Source organism: Uranotaenia lowii, chromosome 3 (genome assembly GCF_029784155.1).
Source record: "Uranotaenia lowii strain MFRU-FL chromosome 3, ASM2978415v1, whole genome shotgun sequence".
NCBI classification, from domain to species: Eukaryota; Metazoa; Arthropoda; class Insecta; order Diptera; family Culicidae; genus Uranotaenia; species Uranotaenia lowii.
The window spans coordinates 94,659,204-94,678,510 of record NC_073693.1 but is presented as its reverse complement, the minus strand read 5'-3'; the positions used below and the strand labels follow the sequence as shown (position 1 = coordinate 94,678,510).

The window sequence follows — 19,307 nt, the reverse complement described above, 5'->3', positions numbered from 1 at the left end:
TTGATCTATGGAGGACATTCCAGTTTTGAAATCAAGCTGCGGAATCATGTATCCCCAGGGATCGAGTATCCTCAATCTCCCATACGCTGTTACAGTTTATTATAAACATGTTTCTCAATAGTATCGGACATTTTCTATAAGCTGAACTGTCAATCCACATTCAAAGTTTCAATTAACGGAAGCCGGCAGAAGTCGTAACCCAAAAAAAATTCATTGTGATGATTTTCATATTTACTAAAGATTTTTTTTCGATCTGTTCTTATTTTTTTACCATGGGTGATCAACATTTTCAACAAACAACAAATTTTTCTTTGATAGTCAAACGAAACAAAACATAGCAATTTTTTTAACACGCTATGAAAATTTGAAAAAAAAAATATATGTATATGCTTAGATTTTCTTAAGTATTCGTCATTAGCAATAACTTTTGTTACTTGTTTTGAAAACCCAAAATGAACAAAAGACCCCTCCATAAGTTTTAATTCCAAAATGTTTACACCTCCCATGATGTTTTTGATTGTTTTCACAGCCAATAAATTCCTTTGAATTTTGGAAGCGTTTCATTCAGATTTAGCACAACCAAATTTTTCAATTAAAAATGGCCAGAAATGTAATGAAAGTCCAAAAATATTGAACTTTAAGCAATAAGTATTGGTTTGTTTCTGTACTAGATTTTATGTCAGAAAACCATTGATCGAATTTGTCCTCCAAGAAAGATATTCGATGTTGTACAAAAATTAAATTTCGAAATATTTTGTTTCTTTTAAGTGTTTTTGCTGGCTTTTCAAAGGTGGTTAACCATAGGATAAAAAATCCCCAAAAATTGTTTGGGTTTGGTAGTTTATTGAAACTTGGCAAAAATATTATGAAATTATTCAAACCGCTAACAAGCTAAACTTAAATTTGTCAGCATCCTTTAATTAGGTTCAGATTTTTTATTTTCAAATTATTCAAATCATTACACAAAAAAATTTAATTTCTACTCATAGCTTCTACTAACGAAAACTGAAGATTAGGAACGAAAAAAAGGATAGTATAAAGATATGCTAATCCGAGCAAAAAAAAATGGTTTGTATATACATATTTGATGCGCTAATTCAAGAATCAAGAATTGATTCTCGACTTTTATATTCGTTTATTACCTTGTATTTAATCACAATAATTAAAATTTCTAGTAAATCATTTTTAATATTTTCCATATCTTCAAACTTCCATAAACAAGTTGAAAATGAAAAAAAAAACCATTCCAAGTGGTTAGGACGAAATTTTCAGAGATGGTTTTTATCAAATCGAGTATAAAATTTAAATTCGATTGCTTGCAAAACAAAAAGTTATATCAAAATTTAATATTGCTATTTTTTTCTTGATGATATGGTAATGGTAATTGATTCGTGAATGCGCCACCTTCAAAGTTTTTTTTAAGTAATAATTGTGAAACTTACGATTTCTATAAAAGAGTCAACAAAATATGATATTAAAAGTGATGTCTTAGAAAAAAAAACTTTATGAGCAGTGTGCAATATTTTTGTAAATAATGAAAAATAAGAACTGAGGAAATGGGGGATGGTCACATGGAACGGGACATATGATTGATTTATAATCATTGGACTTTTTCAAAATAAATATTTTGTAAAAAAAATAAATTTCTTTGGAAAAATATGTTCTCAATTAAGTAGTCCTCCTGAGGAAATTTACAGAACTAAACAGGTTTTAGTTGAAATCAGGAGAAAAAATAGATTTTTAAAGATTTTCATGGCTCAATTTCTGTCTATTGAAATTAAGTTAGAAATATTGAGTTCGAAACATCTCTGTAGAATCCGCCTGTTGAATCCATTTTCTCTACTACAAACTTTTTCTAAAGCACAAACCACAATCGCAAGTTGAAAACCAACAGTTTTCAAGAATGGCCGTTAATTAACTGATTTTTCCTTGCTTGCTGGACGTCCTGAAAGTCGACCGAATATATACGCTTAAATTTGAAACTCAATTACGAATTAAACAGTAACATATTTACACTTTCAATCGTTTTTGTTTATTAAATTTATTTATTTTATTTCATTTCATATTATCACATATCATTTCATTAATCCTCCATAATCTCTAGAGTTTCTTTATTTAAAAATAATTTGGAAAGTTGAAAATGTTGCTGGATAATAAAAGTTTATCAGAATGCTGAAACGGAATTTAAGTTGACTAGTTTAAGTTTCTGTGAAAATATAACATTGATTATGTTGTTAACTTGGCTCTGTAAACTTGGCATTGTAAATGGAAAGTACCTTTAATGGTTAAAATTAATACCATACAATTTTAAGAATTTTAATTTGAATATTTTTTTTAAATAACATTGCGTTATAGCAAGCAGTTTTCTTATATTTTTATTCGAATTTAGTTTGTGGATGTTTTTTTTAAATGAACGAAACATACCTATAAAATTCTGAAAATGTGGTAATTTCGGGTAAAGCTTTGCGGGCTACTAAAAGTCAGTCGAGGGCCATGATTTGGCCACCCTTATTTTAAACCTTATGATTTATGTTTTGATTTTAAATTCTAACTGTGATACCTATATGATTCAAATCAGAACATTTCTGAATATATAAATGAAGGCGATTTCTTTGTAACACCATCACGTATGAATGCTCGGTCGGAATTAAGTGAAAAATGGTATCCGAGGGTTTATCGGGTCAGAGATGGTTTTTATAATAATTTCAAGAATCTCACTTTCTATGGAAGAGGGGTCCCCATACAAAATTGTAGCTTTTCCATATCTTATATATAAAAATGGAGGCGTTTTCTTTGTGACATCATCACGTATGAATGATCGGTCGGAATTAAGTGAAATTTGGTATCCGAGGGTTTTTCGGGCCAAAGATGGTTTGTATAATAGTTTCAAGAATCTCACTTTTTATGGAAGGGGGGCTCCTATACAAAATCAACTAGAAACGGGACAAAACTCGAACAACTTGAAGACGATTTTCATGAAAACTGATTCACGAGCACGAAGAACTTCAAGAACTGTAAACATTTTCCAATAATTTATTAGGTAACGGGTAAAACGAAGTTTACCAGGTCAGCTAATTTCTGAATAAAAATTCTTAAAATTTAATAGAAACTAGAATAACATGAGATTCTGGATTCGATTACGTCATTATTTTTTTTTTGTGAGAGCTTTTTTTTTCAAATTCCATCATAGTCCGAACTATGCTCCAGTTATTGAAGTGGTTCCATTCAAGTCGTCATCCTCGTTCAACCCATGCTATCAGCGAGCGCCCATAAAACACGAGACCCCCTTCAACCTTGGGGCTTCGATAGTGAGTGGCCAAATCTGGATACCACCCATAACTAGAAGCAATCTTTGAACGAAACCATAATTGGGTTCTGCTGGTTTTCGGGCTTCTCGGGATGCTGCTTGGCATGGTAGGTGGCATAACTCCGGGTGGTGTCTTAAATTTATTCGCTCCACAGAAGGGAGCAGAGCAAGAAAAAAAAACAAGAACGGGAACAGAATTGCTAACTTGCAACTTTTAAGAACTGGGCGTTATCCTTGGTCCTTGCTAACATTTTACTGTTGGAAGATTGAAAAAAAAAATCCCAAAAGACGTTTCCAGCGCCGTTTTCTCTAGAAGAGCATTATTCGTCCTTGAACCATTTTCCGTTTCTCCAGATTCCAGATGGAATAGAACGGTTGATAGTAGGAAAATAATATCAATTACTAGGTCCTGTTACAACTTCGAAGCGCCCTCAACCTCAACTGAATGCGCTGCTAGGAGTGATGCGATGAAATATTCAGCCATCTTCTGACAGAAATTGTAGGGTTGAGCAGTTCAAATTTGGTACGAACACGTTCTTTGGCTCTAATGGAGTGGCATTTTGCTAGTTGCATGGGAATGATTTCTCTGAATGTTGGCTTTCTTACGAGCCCGGGACAAATGAATTAAATAGTTTTGCAGTTTTGCTACTGGGCTGGGTTGAGGCGACGTGAACAAGCACGTCTTTCGAAATTGTTTTCAACTTTGTACTGCAGTCATTTTTCGGGCAAGAAAACTAACTTTTGGATGGCAGACATTATGATTGGAAAATAACCCGTGCGACAGAGTTGGGTGAAAAGTTTTGGGTTTCCATGAAAATTGGTCGAAAATCGATAATCGAACCTAACTATCGTTTATTTTAATAGGTCGACTATTTTGAACGTTTTTTTACTGGCATCCTTCAAGTAGTTCCAAGATCCTTTTACCCTCCATAGAGCATTCGAAATAAAAATAATTCCCATTGACCAAATTAAAACCTTGTTTATCAATGATCGTAATCCTTTCCGGCTTAAACAAATAGATACCAAATTTGGAATCCCTTAACTAAAGTCTGCTTCATTTAATATTGGAACAAATTCTTTTGCTCATTGTGGCGCTCCTAGTAGACGGATTTGGAAACTTTTTTCACCCACGTGTCGGGAAATTCATTACCTTTCACCATGTATTTATGCCATAACACCAAACGATAGCATTTTGTAAACAACCGCCATGGAAGCCGAACGGAGAGATCAAATTGTGCACAGTTTTCTTACGAGTATGAGTACGAGAATTTCTTCGAAACAGCAATGAATAATTTTTTTAATTTTTTTTTATGAAAGAGTAAAGAAAATGCTACATTTGTATGAAAAACAAATTATGAATTCGTTAATAAATGACTGAACTACACGCAATTGTTTGTGTTCCAATATTAAATGAAGCAGACTTTACATCCGTCGAACTTGGTCAGCACTTGGTCGTACAGCTTTCGAGCACGGATTCTGGCCACATTGTTCTGCTTCAGCGTCCGATTTGGCTGTTTGCTGGCTCGGAATGACCTTATTCCTTCCCGAAGACGAATTCGTCGCACCGTACTGTGAGCGGCCTGGAACTTATTGGCCAAATCGCGGTCTGAAAGATTGGGATTCCTCTTGACGGCCTTGATGACTTTCCCACGCAGTTTCTGGTCGACAGTTCCACTCCGACGCTTCGAATGCGGCTTCCGAGCCATCGTCAATGTTTCCTTGTACTGCTTGATAACACGCCATACGGTATTTCTGGGCATTTTAAGCTGTTTAGCTAGTTTCGATGCCGACAACAATGGATTTTCAAGAAAACTGTGCACAATTTGATCTCTCCGTTCGGCTTCCATGGCGGTTGTTTACAAAATGCTATCGTTTGGTGTTATGACATAAATACATGGTGAATGGTAATGAATTTCCCGACACGTGGGTGAAAAAAGTTTCCAAATCCGTCCACTAGGAGCGCCACAATGAGCAAAAGAATTTGTTCCAATATTAAATGAAGCAGACTTTAAAGCTGTGGGCACACTAAAAAGAGGCCCAAATTGGCGGCATAACTTTTTCCAAATAGGACGACCTTCCCCTCCTCAAAAATCTACGACAGCTGAACCGAGGCCCATCAGAGATAAAACTGGTAAATAGTTTATGCCCTGCCAACGAGCAATTTGCAAATTTAATTCAGCATTAAAGCAAGTGCCATTATCGTCAAAGTTCACAACCCAAATGATTCGCTCGCTCCCCCACTCGATAATTCCACACAGCAGCAAATTATCCGTCTGACGGTCGTCTCAAATTTTGGGTGGTTTTTGAGGGGACCGAGTTTTATTTTCCTTTTGGTTCCTGTGCTCTGGGTCAATTCGATCAAATCGGATTTCAGTGGCAAAGCCTGCCGAAAGCTTCTGCTGGACCGGGCCCAGGAAATTAAAAACAATTTTGTTCCAACATCCGACGGGGAGCAGCGGTTTTGAAATATCGAGTACCTACTTCAGCTACTGCTGCTTCTGTTGACCCACTTTTTATGGATTTTCACCCTCACTGTCAGAGAGCAGATTATATGGAACAATGAGCTTTCCCATAGCATGGCATGAACATACCCTAGTATGTTTAAGGTTTCAATTTTTTTATAGAATTATCAATATATGCAGTGATACCATTCAATTAAATTTTATCGGAAAATATGAAAGAAATGAAGTCTTCAATTTTAATTGTAATTATCGATCTTAAAAGGTGGGAAAATAGCGTTCTTTTATTAAATTTTAACATAAAGATGATCCACGGGCTTTTCCATAAACGGTATGTGAGCACTTGGGATATAATTATATGATACCAGTTGAGACCTTCTGAAACCTTATATATTGCAGATACAGCATCACATTCCACCACCCCTAGGTCAAGAGTGAAAACGCGTCTGCAAATTTGACGATCGCAGATGAACGGCTATGAAAACTTACACCAAACCCACGAGAGACTGGCGACGGATGAAGATTAAGGATGTTCCAGAAAATGTGAAATTCAAGTTTACAACTAATGATCCCACCAAAGTCATGGTATTTTGTGCCGTGTTGCTCCGAATGGATTGAAGATGCCTCCTGTTTTCACAAAAGCTGAAGTAAATGTTTATGCTGAAGTCTATATGGACATTTTGAAGAATCAGGTGCATCTATGGATTCGGGCAAACTTCGGTGAACCCGAGAAAGATGGAGCCCACGCCGTACCTCGAAACAAACCTGCAAATGTCGCGAGTGAACATTCCACGTGTTTTCGGTTGATCGTAAAAGTTTAGTTTATCTGTCGAGAAAAAGTATTTTTACGATGAATGTGGTCAGGAAAGTGTACTTCTTTGACGCGAATAATTTCGCCAACAGGATCTTCCGAATGGAAGTTCATTTGGAAGAGTTGGGACTGCTTTCGTGCATCCAGCAGCCGGCGGGAAAAGTGCCGAAACTTCAAGTTCTCGGTTATACCAATCATCGATGATTTATTCGCATCGAACTATAAATATAACAAACTCAACTATAAACTGATGATTGACTTTACGCAATCAACTATGAATATAATAGAATCAACTGTAATGATATAATTGATTCAAATGATAATATGATAGATTCAACTACATTTATATGATTGATTTTAGGCATTCAACTATAAATATAATAGATTCAACTTCCGTTCCTGGATGACGTCTCACATTTAACTTTAAAAACGATAAATTCAATTTTAGTGGTATAATTGATTCAACTGTAAGTAATTCAACTACAATTGTATAATTGATTTTAGTTATTCAACTATATATAAATATAATAGATTAAACATACATTCCTGGTTGACCTCTAACATTCAACTATAAATATGATAGATTCAACTGTAGCGGTATAATTGATTCAACCGTAAATATGCTAGATTCAACTACAAATGTATGATAGATTCTAGGTATTGAACTATAAATATAGTAAATTAAACTATATTTTTATGATTTATTGTGTCATACTTGAATACTACAGTGTTCATCCGTGTTGAGACCAGTACGTGTTTCTTGCAGCGATCGTTGTTGCTGTTTTCAGACCTCAGCCAGCAGTTCCTGACATCGGTGGCAAAGCGCAAGCGCTCTCCAGCGATGGGGAAACATTTTCATCTACCAGTTCCTGGCAGCGGTCGTGTAGTAGGTCGACAGTTCTTGGAATTTGGAAAGGTACTCTATAGCTGCCCGCGAAATCAACGTTCCTTTACGTGATTTTGGCAGAATCTCACATGAAACTAATATTGGTAAGTCGGAGTATGATAGATTGATGTCATGATATTGAGTAAATTTCCCCCCGTTAAGGTCAATCTTCGCCGGATGCAGAAGCACGGACTTCTGAGGACGTCTTCTGGGACTGATTAGTTAAGACACACAATTTGCTGGGCAACCATGCATCAAGGTGCAAAAAGTCACCAGCAGAGGAACCATGATGTGGATATCGGGATTTCCGGTCACCTTTTTAGGCATCATGGCGGCTAAATCGAGCGAGATGCAAAATGCTGAAATAGTAAATTTAAACGTAGCCATAAAATTATTCCGAAAAAAAACATCTGAAGATACAATAACTTCCAATACAAACAGAATTTAAGTTAATAATATTTATAGTTGACCTCATTGAATCAATCATATTATAATAGTTAAATCTATTATACACAAATAACACACGACGTATTACAGGACACGACACTTAACGTTTTTACTAACGGAAAAAGGAATTAAATTTACCTTTTTTGTCGACCGGTTTCGGGCTCGATGTTGCCCATCTACAGGACGATGTCCGACTGACTAGATGAAGGAAAAACACTAATACATGTTCATACTATCCAATAGTATTCGTCGAAGGGTGGTCGGGTTGTTGAAAACTTGGTTTGAGCAGGTTGAAAAGCGGTGATATGATTGGAGCCTCATCCTCGTTCATAAGTGGCCTTTCCGATGTAGTGATATACATGGATTCCCATGCGTTTAAATGTGACGCTTTGCGTACACATTTTTTGAACTTAACCTTTCCCCAATCTATGTGATGATTAAGTTCTGACGCGTGGGCAGCTACACTTGATTCGTTGCTCCTGTTGTTATCTACTGCGTTTTTGTGCTCTTTGATTCTGGTTCTGAATTTCCGTCTGGTTTGCCCAATATAGACGGCCGGGCAGTTTTGACATGGAATCTCATAAATTCCAGATCTCTCTTCCGGTAGCACTTTGTCTTTTAGAGAAACCAGTCGATCTTTCAAAGTGTTTGAACTTTTGTAAGCCACTTTCAGACCATGTTTAGAGAGAATCTTACTGATACTATTTGTCAGTGGTGGGTGGTACGGCAGGCTGACTCTTTGGGATTCATCTCTTTCTGGTTTGAATGTGGTTGCGTTGCTACGGAGCTTTTTTCTTTCGTGTTTTCGGAGGATTTTGCTGACGAATTCTTGATCGTATCCGTTTAATTCACCAGCCTGCAAGATTTTTTGCTTTTCTAGTTCGAATTCATGGCTCTCCATCGGTATGTTGTACAGACGGTGGGCCATCGAATGAAAGGCAGCTTGCTTTTGCGCTCCAAAATGGTTTGAATCAACCGTAATATAGCGATCTGTTGACGTGGGTTTACGGTAAATTCCGAATTTCACCGTGTTATCTTCTTTTCTAGAAATTAACAGGTCGAGGAATGGAAGTTTCCCATCAACTTCTTTTTCGACGGTAAATTTAATCGAACTATGCTGGTTGTTCAAAACCTCAAGCGTTTGCGGGAGATACCGTTCCTTTACGGTGGCGAAGATATCATCAACATAACGCCACCAAACACGAGGGAAAAGTTTCTCCCGTTTTTCGAGATCTGTTTCGAAGTCACTCATGAAGAGTTCAGCCAGTAGGGGGGATAATTTACTTCCCATGCTGAGGCCGAAGGTTTGCTTGTAGAATTTACCCCGAAACAAGAAGTAATTCTGATTCATACAAACCTCGGCTATGGTGACGTACGCTGCTATTTGGTTTGGGGGTGCGCGGCGTCGCTCCAGGTGTCTGCGAAGGCTGCGTAAGGCGTCAGAAATGGGGACGCTGGGAAAAAGTGCGGAAACATCAAACGAGACTAAAATCTCTCCTCGACGCACTTTGAAATCCTTCAAATTTTCCACTAGGTCAACCGAGTTGAGGACACTTTTTCCGTGCTTAACTGGATATTTCCGCATTTCTTCTACCAACCACGCAGCCATTTTTTCGGTTGGTGTGCAGATGTTTGAAGAAATGGGCCTCATTGCGATTGGGTTCTTATGAATTTTTGGAAGGCAATACAATGAGGCTACTTTTGGGTTCGGGACGAGGAATTTTCTTTCGAGTTTTATTTCACCCATTAAGTCAGCCACTTTTTGCCTTGTGCTGTTTGCTTCCTCGATCATATTATTGAGAGGGTCTTTTGGCTTACCGTTTTTGTAACTGCATTCCACATACGGGCCCGTCGAAATCATGTCCCGAACCTTGTTGTCGTAGTCTAGCCTGTCCAAAATCACTACAGCATTACCCTTATCCGCTCGCGTGAAAATCACTTCGTGTTTTTTCAACTTGGCTATAACTTTTTCAGGGCCCGCTATTTCAGATTTCGAACGGGGCTTTGTCCGGGCGGTTTTCAAAATAACATTTCCAATATCGTGGCGCAAAGCAGATTTGGAAGGAAAATTCCGAAACTGTATAATGCTTTCGATGTTGTTGACAATATCAGCAACCGGAGGAATCTCGGGAGCCACGGCGAAATTCAAACCTTTATTTAACAGGGCGTTTTCATTCGCAGTCAAAGCAACCGAAGACAAATTGACTACAAAATTTTCAATGGGCTGAGGTGCCCTTTGATTTTTCTTCACCGGCTGAGCTTGTGCGAGCGACGCTAATTTTTTGCGATGCTTTTGTTTTGTGCTGATCACTCGCTTGCACAGATTGCCGTTTATTGCACTAAGCACTGTCTGCCAACACAACTTTTTCTTTGCCGCGCATTTCAGGACAATACACTCGGAAGCTGTGTGGTAATCTTCTTGTTTCAACAGCTTCAAATGAAGCGCGTACAACTGCTCTTCTATCATAGCTAATGCTTGGTGCTATGATAGAAGAGCAGTTGTACGCGCTTCATTTGAAGCTGTTGAAACAAGAAGATTACCACACAGCTTCCGAGTGTATTGTCCTGAAATGCGCGGCAAAGAAAAAGTTGTGTTGGCAGACAGTGCTTAGTGCAATAAACGGCAATCTGTGCAAGCGAGTGATCAGCACAAAACAAAAGCATCGCAAAAAATTAGCGTCGCTCGCACAAGCTCAGCCGGTGAAGAAAAATCAAAGGGCACCTCAGCCCATTGAAAATTTTGTAGTCAATTTGTCTTCGGTTGCTTTGACTGCGAATGAAAACGCCCTGTTAAATAAAGGTTTGAATTTCGCCGTGGCTCCCGAGATTCCTCCGGTTGCTGATATTGTCAACAACATCGAAAGCATTATACAGTTTCGGAATTTTCCTTCCAAATCTGCTTTGCGCCACGATATTGGAAATGTTATTTTGAAAACCGCCCGGACAAAGCCCCGTTCGAAATCTAAAATAGCGGGCCCTGAAAAAGTTATAGCCAAGTTGAAAAAACACGAAGTGATTTTCACGCGAGCGGATAAGGGTAATGCTGTAGTGATTTTGGACAGGCTAGACTACGACAACAAGGTTCGGGACATGATTTCGACGGGCCCGTATGTGGAATGCAGTTACAAAAACGGTAAGCCAAAAGACCCTCTCAATAATATGATCGAGGAAGCAAACAGCAGCGGTGTTTAAACTCGCCTCGGAAAGAATCATTCGGCTGATTTTTTCCGAGTTTAACTTGTTGTGTGCAGATCGATTTTATCTTCGTTCCAATCATGACGTGATTGCACACAAAACAAAGAGAACAGTTCCGAGTTGATGTTTTCCCCTCCTCGCAGGAATAAAATCACACCAATGAAACAACAGAACGAAGCTTACCGTAAACGAATGCTCACGAGCGATCGTTGCCCGACGGACCGAGTTAACATTCCTCGCACCCTTCTCTCGCTCGTTTCCCGTTCCCTTGTATCTATCACTTTTAGCCACGCCCCCATGCGTTGTCCGATTGATGTGTTCGGCTGCCGAACGAAAACGATTTTTTCTTTAATTCGCTGAACTGTTCGTTTGCTTCGCTGATGTTTCTCCCCCGATTGCTGTTTACTCCTGCCGAGTTTACCCGAAGCTTACTTCCTGATGCTTTCCGAGTTGAACTTTAGATAGCATCATTGCAGATTGAGTTTAACGAAATAAAATCGTTCTGCAAAGAAGGGCAAAGTGCGAGTATGTAGACTCGCGATTTTAACATCTCTGGCAAACAGCACAAGGCAAAAAGTGGCTGACTTAATGGGTGAAATAAAACTCGAAAGAAAATTCCTCGTCCCGAACCCAAAAGTAGCCTCATTGTATTGCCTTCCAAAAATTCATAAGAACCCAATCGCAATGAGGCCCATTTCTTCAAACATCTGCACACCAACCGAAAAAATGGCAGCGTGGTTGGTAGAAGAAATGCGGAAATATCCAGTTAAGCACGGCAAAAGTGTCCTCAACTCGGTTGACCTAGTGGAAAATTTGAAGGATTTCAAAGTGCGTCGAGGAGAGATTTTAGTCTCGTTTGATGTTTCCGCACTTTTTCCCAGCGTCCCCATTTCTGACGCCTTACGCAGCCTTCGCAGACACCTGGAGCGACGCCGCGCACCCCCAAACCAAATAGCAGCGTACGTCACCATAGCCGAGGTTTGTATGAATCAGAATTACTTCTTGTTTCGGGGTAAATTCTACAAGCAAACCTTCGGCCTCAGCATGGGAAGTAAATTATCCCCCCTACTGGCTGAACTCTTCATGAGTGACTTCGAAACAGATCTCGAAAAACGGGAGAAACTTTTCCCTCGTGTTTGGTGGCGTTATGTTGATGATATCTTCGCCACCGTAAAGGAACGGTATCTCCCGCAAACGCTTGAGGTTTTGAACAACCAGCATAGTTCGATTAAATTTACCGTCGAAAAAGAAGTTGATGGGAAACTTCCATTCCTCGACCTGTTAATTTCTAGAAAAGAAGATAACACGGTGAAATTCGGAATTTACCGTAAACCCACGTCAACAGATCGCTATATTACGGTTGATTCAAACCATTTTGGAGCGCAAAAGCAAGCTGCCTTTCATTCGATGGCCCACCGTCTGTACAACATACCGATGGAGAGCCATGAATTCGAACTAGAAAAGCAAAAAATCTTGCAGGCTGGTGAATTAAACGGATACGATCAAGAATTCGTCAGCAAAATCCTCCGAAAACACGAAAGAAAAAAGCTCCGTAGCAACGCAACCACATTCAAACCAGAAAGAGATGAATCCCAAAGAGTCAGCCTGCCGTACCACCCACCACTGACAAATAGTATCAGTAAGATTCTCTCTAAACATGGTCTGAAAGTGGCTTACAAAAGTTCAAACACTTTGAAAGATCGACTGGTTTCTCTAAAAGACAAAGTGCTACCGGAAGAGAGATCTGGAATTTATGAGATTCCATGTCAAAACTGCCCGGCCGTCTATATTGGGCAAACCAGACGGAAATTCAGAACCAGAATCAAAGAGCACAAAAACGCAGTAGATAACAACAGGAGCAACGAATCAAGTGTAGCTGCCCACGCGTCAGAACTTAATCATCACATAGATTGGGGAAAGGTTAAGTTCAAAAAATGTGTACGCAAAGCGTCACATTTAAACGCATGGGAATCCATGTATATCACTACATCGGAAAGGCCACTTATGAACGAGGATGAGGCTCCAATCATATCACCGCTTTTCAACCTGCTCAAACCAAGTTTTCAACAACCCGACCACCCTTCGACGAATACTATTGGATAGTATGAACATGTATTAGTGTTTTTCCTTCATCTAGTCAGTCGGACATCGTCCTGTAGATGGGCAACATCGAGCCCGAAACCGGTCGACAAAAAAGGTAAATTTAATTCCTTTTTCCGTTAGTAAAAACGTTAAGTGTCGTGTCCTGTAATACGTCGTGTGTTATTTGTGTAGCATAAGTTTTTACGTTTAGCACAACCAGTAAAATGAGTAAATCTATTATATTTAAAATTAAATCAAACATATTATTATAGTAGAATCTATCATATTTATAAACAAATCAATAATGTTATTAGAGTTGAATCTATTTGTAATCTAATCTATCATATTATTTAGTCGAATGTACTATAGTTATTGTTGAATGTATGACATCAATCGTACATTATAGTTGAATATATTCTATTTATAGTTGGCTAGCGAACGGTAGACAATGTGCAACTCGAGACCCCATACACCCAACCTTCGGGTAGTGGTCATATCACCTCTTGTCTGCAACTCCGATTCTCTACCTCCCCGTGGTGCTAGCTGGGGTGCGAGTAACCTTAGCGGAGATCGGGTACCCAACCCCGGTGGATGCTTTGGTCGCATGCAGACTGAGTCAGGGGGCTTCGTACGCGTCTGTTCTCCATGTCAGGGGCGGCGTGCGGAGTGCAACAGCGTCCTGGTGGTGTTCGGGACCCAAAACAGCAACATCACGACGGTCCTCCTGCGAGATAGTGGGGTTAGCTGCGGGCCTTGCAAGCCCGTGACTACAAAAAACATAAGCAACGAACAACGAACAACTATTTATAGTTGAATGTACAAAATCAATCATACAACACTAGTTGAATGTATTATATATATTGTTGAATGTACGAAATCAATCAGATTGTCTATGATTGTTTTGACAGTACTTTGTTCGGAAATGTTTTCTCTATTAGTGCTGAAAATTTCATAACAATTCGTTTTGTACCAAAAATGTTACACGTGATGGAAGCCGCGAGACGAAAATAAATTCTGGACTGCAGTGGTGCACTGCACTGGTCGGGGTGATGTCCCCGGCAAGTTCGAATTCGTTTTTGCCGATAAGTTTGCAAGAAAATGTTTGATCTGGCATGGTATTTGCAGTTGCGGACGAAAGACCCCGGTTTTTGTGAAAAACAAGACCATGGACTCCGAAATGTACAATGAGGAGTGCCTGAAAAACGTTTTTTTTCGTACATTAGATCTCACAAAGGACCAGTAAAGTTTTCGCCAGATTTGGCAAGCTGCCACTACAGCTAAGAGGTACTACAGTGGTATCGGGCCAACGGGTGGATTTTGTCGAAAAGAACATCAACCCACCCAACTACCCTCAATTCCGCCCTATCGGAAAATTTTGGGTAATTGTCAATCAGAAGATGAAGAAGAATGGTAGGATGACTCGGGATGGAACAGAGATGAAGAAATTGTGGAACAAAATGGCCGCTGAGGTCATCGAATAGGGTGTCCTAACTATAATTAGTGGTACTCGACGAAAAGTTCGAAAATTTTTAAAAACAACATCGGAATATTTTTTTATTATTTTTCCTTTAAAGTGCAATGAAAACCCTACCTTTTAAGTACAAAACATTTTTATTTCGTTTACATAGCTCCGAGATAGACCCGTTTTAATGCGTCCAGATTTGTAGTGATCCATGCTTTAGGGAGCTCTTGTGTTCATAGAGCATCGGAAAGCATTACCAAAGTTGATCAACACCATCCACCATTAGTTGTCCACGTTTCAGAAATTCAAATCGTTCCTTTCCAAGAACATTTCCAACAACGCTCTCTGAATTTTAAAAAGACCAATTTCGAATTACTGAACGTTTTACTTAGCGTAGTAGACTGGAACTGCCTTGAAACCGCACCCACGATTGACCACGCAGTCGGCAAATTTACTGGAACAGTAAACCAGTTGTTCAAGAATACAGTGCCACACCATCGACCTCTCCTGAAACCTCCTTGGACGAACAGACGCTTAAAATACTTAAAAAGAACAAGAGCATCAACCCTCAAATATTTTAGCCAGCACAGGAATCCGTGCTCCAAGTTGGCATTCAACTCAGCCAGTAACGCGTATAGAAAGTATAATCGCTTTCTGTACTTGAAATACATTGCTCGCACTGAGAATAATCTTAAACGTAACCCGAAAAAATCTGGTCATTTGTGAATGAAAAGCGAAATTAATGTGGCCTCCCGAAAAGCATGTTCCTGTCAGACGAAACCTGTGATTCACCTACTGACCAATGTGAACTTTTCTCAAAGCACTTTGCTAGTGTTTTCTCCGATGAAGTTATTGATGATCTACAAATTCAACAAGCGCTCAATAATGTACCTGAAGGTGCTGTGTCGATTGCTGTTCCCCAGTTCTCTCCCAACGAAGTACGTCTGGCGATGTTGAAATTGAAAAGCTCTTGCACCCCTGGACCTGATGGCATCCCACCAATTATATTGAAACTCTGTGCTGATAATCTTTGTTTGCCTATAACGAAAATCTTGAATCGTTCGTTATCAAATTCTTTTTTCCCTTCGCTATGGAAAGAGTCATGGATGTTCCCAACTTTTAAGAAAGGTGACAAACGGAATATTGAAAACTATAGAGGTGTCACCTCACTTTGCGCTGGCTCCAAATTGTTTGAAATTCTCATTTCAAATATTATTACGAGTAAAATGAGATCATATATATCGTTCAATCAGCATGGGTTCGTCCCAGGCAGATCTATTACCACAAACCTCACTCTGTTTACCTCCTTCTGTCTAAGACACATAGAAAAAAGATACCAAATCGATACAGTTTATACGGATTTGAAGGCTGCATTCGATCGTGTAAACCACAAACTTCTACTGGCAAAACTTGGACACCTTGGATTGACAAGCGGATTAGTATTATGGCTCGAGTCTTATCTCACCCATCGCAGTGTGTCAGTGAAACTAGGACCCTTTGAATCGGCCAAATTCAGCAACTACTCTGGCGTCCCCCAAGGCAGTAACCTGGGTCCTCTACTGTTCTCCATCTTCTTTAATGACGTTTTGCTACACTTCCCGGAAAAATGCCTGCTCGGGTACGCAGATGACCTAAAATTGTTTCTTAAAATCAAAAATGCAAATGACTGCTACAGACTTCAAACATACGTCGACATGTTTGCTAACTGGTGTAAGCTCAACTACCTTTCAATAAGCATATCTAAGTACGCTATTGTATCCTTCTCACGGAAACTACGTCTTATTAGTTGGAATTATGAAATTTTCAACACGCCGCTTGCTAGAGCAAATGTTTACAAGGATCTCGGGGTACTTCTGGATGAAAAGTTATCTTTCCGTGATCACTACTCACACGTGATAAGCAAAGCCAATAAGAATCTTGGATTCATCAAAAGGGTATCGAAAGACTTTAAAGACCCGTATTGCCTTAGATCATTATACTTTGCACTAGTTAGATCATCTCTCGAAACAGCAATGGTTGTCTGGTGCCCATCATCTGCTCTTTGGATAAATAGAATCGAAGCTGTCCAAAAACGCTTTTTGAAGTTCGCGCTGCGCCATCTGCCTTGGAGAAATCCCAATGAACTACCCGAATACACAGACCGATGTCGCCTTCTTGGAATGGAAACATTGACGGCAAGGAGAATCACAGCTCGTGCGGGTTTTGTCAAAAAACTCCTTGATGGTGAAATCGACTGTCCGGATCTCCTGCCCTGCGTGAACATAAACGTCAGGCCACGTATCGTCCGTAACTCTGAATTCCTGCGGATCAACTTCCAGCGAACCAATTATGGCCAACAAGAACCCACCCGAGCTCTGTCTCTGGTTTTCAATTGGTTCTACGAGCTGTACGATTTTAATATTTCCACGGAAACCTTCAAATTAAGAATAAGGAACTCTGATCTACTGGTTAATTTTATGTTAAATAATAATATCTTCGGCAGTTAAAGAATGTAGATTTAAGTACTTCATGGAGACTAAATTGTCAGATGGATTGTTGTGAAATAAATGTAAATGTAAATGTAAATGAAAGACTTTGCGTTCGCTGGGAAATCGTTCAGAAAAGTGGCAAACTGAAAAATGTTCTGTATGAACCGGGACTGCGATACAACTTGTTCTCCATACGGCAAGTGGGTTTACTCTAGATGGAGGTTGTGTTTGTGGAGAAAAGTGTAGTGATTTAACGGAAAAGCGAGGTTGTTTGCACAGCCAAACGGATGGACTGTCTGTACGAAATGGACCCCACTATTTGGAAAGTGATGAGCCAGAAGGCACTAGTGAGTGAAAAGACGATGAGTGATGAAGAATTGTGGCACAGAAGATACGGCACTTAGGCAAAATAAATAAGTGAGTGAAGATCTAGTGAAAGGCTTAGTGCTGAAGAAAGGCGAGACATCAGGAGAAGGGCTGTTCAAGCCATGCTCGAATGGAAAGCAGACACGGCTGCCGTTTATCGGAATGCCCATGCCGTTTATCGAAATGCCCATGCCTAGGAGTGGACGTCCATTGGAGCTGATACACAAAGATGTATGTGGAGGTATGATCATGGATCATACCTCCACATACCTTCTAGCATTATGGAACGGTAAGCATGTATATTTCATGTATCTTTCACTGATGGTTACACTCATTTCTCGGCGGTGTATATCTTGCACACTAACAATAAAGTCTACGATGCTTTCGAAACAGCAGTATTTTGCGCGAGTCGCCACCGTGCGACAATGGAAACGAGTAGATAGGGAACAAATTTTTCTATTTCAGACGCCGAAAGGGCATCCAACTGGAGTAGGGGGAAGTACGACCCAACAAAATTGCGTGAGCGAGCGGCTAAACAGAACCATAATGGGCAAAGCAAGGGCAATGATTGAGGTTTTGGATTTTCGGGAGCAGAGCCTTTAGTTTCGTACCAAAAGAGAAGCACAGCAAGCTGGAATCGCTTAGTAAGCCTTGAATTTTTTGTTGGATATGATCCTAACAGGTACCGCTTGTTGAACGGACGGAAGATTTTTATTGCCAGGGATGTTGTTGTTGATATTGATCCTCTAAAAGGTTTACCGAAGAAGGGGCATTGTCTATTGATAGGGTGAAACGGTTGAGCTAGCTGAACCGTCGTTGTCGCCTACGTTCGAAGTTGTTGAAGCTCCTGTGAATTCGAAAGATCCAGCTATAGAAGCGCATTTTGTCCCTGTGCCGGATGTTCAACCGGACGAAACTAGCGATGATGAACGACCACGACAGCGACCGCGAAGACAACCTGGAAGAAAGAGATCCCCTCGAATTTCGGCGAAGTGAAAGAACTCGTAATCCACCAACGAGATTGAAAGACAATTCTTGCATAGATTTCGCGCTCAACTCGGAAAGTTATGTAGACAACCTCTCACCGACTATTGAGGAACTACGGAAGCGGGACGATTGACCCGAGTGAAAGGTAGCGATCAACGAAGAGCTCAAAGCATTAACCGACAACAAGACTTGGCAGCTAGTAGACCTACCTGAAGGATGGGAGCCAGTCAATTGCAAGTGGGTATTTCGCCTCAAAACCAACCCGGATGACATAATCCACAAAAGAAAGGCGAGATTGGTGGCCAAGGGATTTACCCAGCGTTACAGTTACGACTTTCAAGAAACTTACGCACCAGTTGTGAAGATGTCAACCGTCCGAATGGTGTTGACAATAGCAAACTATCATAGCAAATGGACGTTAAGGCAACGTTTCTTAAGGTCGTCCTTACCGAGGACATTTACTTGCACCAGCCCGAATGATTTGAAGAGAGGTAGAAAGTGTGTAAGTTTCACAAATCAATATATGGGCTGAATCAATCTTCGAAGACCTGGAACGACAGATTCGATGAATTCGTGAACGGGAATGGATTCCGACGTTGTGTGTAAGATAGTTATTTTTATGTTCACCAAGGGAAGTTCGGTACGTCGATGCAGTGTTCCGAAAATCACTTGGAAGAAACGCTCATGATAGGTTTCTAGTTGGAAAAATTCAGAGCCGAATGCTGCTGCCTGTAGTTCCCTAGAGAGTCGGCGGAGCGACAATACGTAGTCAATGTAAACAAGATTCAAAAGCGAGAGCGGATTCGCATCAAAGTCTATCTCTCAAGCTCACTACCT

At 39.9% G+C, this 19,307-nt stretch overlaps 3 protein-coding genes across 4 annotated transcripts in view; 1 reads left to right on the top strand and 2 right to left on the bottom strand.

Moving 5' to 3' along the window:
• The window catches only part of LOC129751004 (uncharacterized), a 951,184-nt gene that overhangs the window by 855,164 nt on the left and 76,713 nt on the right, over positions 1 to 19,307 (bottom strand). The gene's annotated exons all lie outside the window — the stretch shown is intronic.
• Positions 8,143 to 10,377, bottom strand: LOC129752438 (uncharacterized). Its single transcript, XM_055748218.1, has one exon. It carries the CDS (start codon positions 10,375 to 10,377, stop codon positions 8,143 to 8,145), a length of 2,235 nt encoding a protein of 744 aa, XP_055604193.1.
• LOC129752437 (uncharacterized) lies at positions 11,790 to 13,208 on the top strand. The gene has a single exon (XM_055748217.1). It carries the CDS (start codon positions 11,790 to 11,792, stop codon positions 13,206 to 13,208), a length of 1,419 nt encoding a protein of 472 aa, XP_055604192.1.

Excerpts from the sequence above, each read along its gene's own strand:
- LOC129752437 (XM_055748217.1), top strand. The coding sequence starts at position 11,790 with ATGAGGCCCATTTCTTCAAACATCTGCACACCAACCGAAAAAATGGCA.
- LOC129752438 (XM_055748218.1), bottom strand. The coding sequence starts at position 10,377 with ATGATAGAAGAGCAGTTGTACGCGCTTCATTTGAAGCTGTTGAAACAA.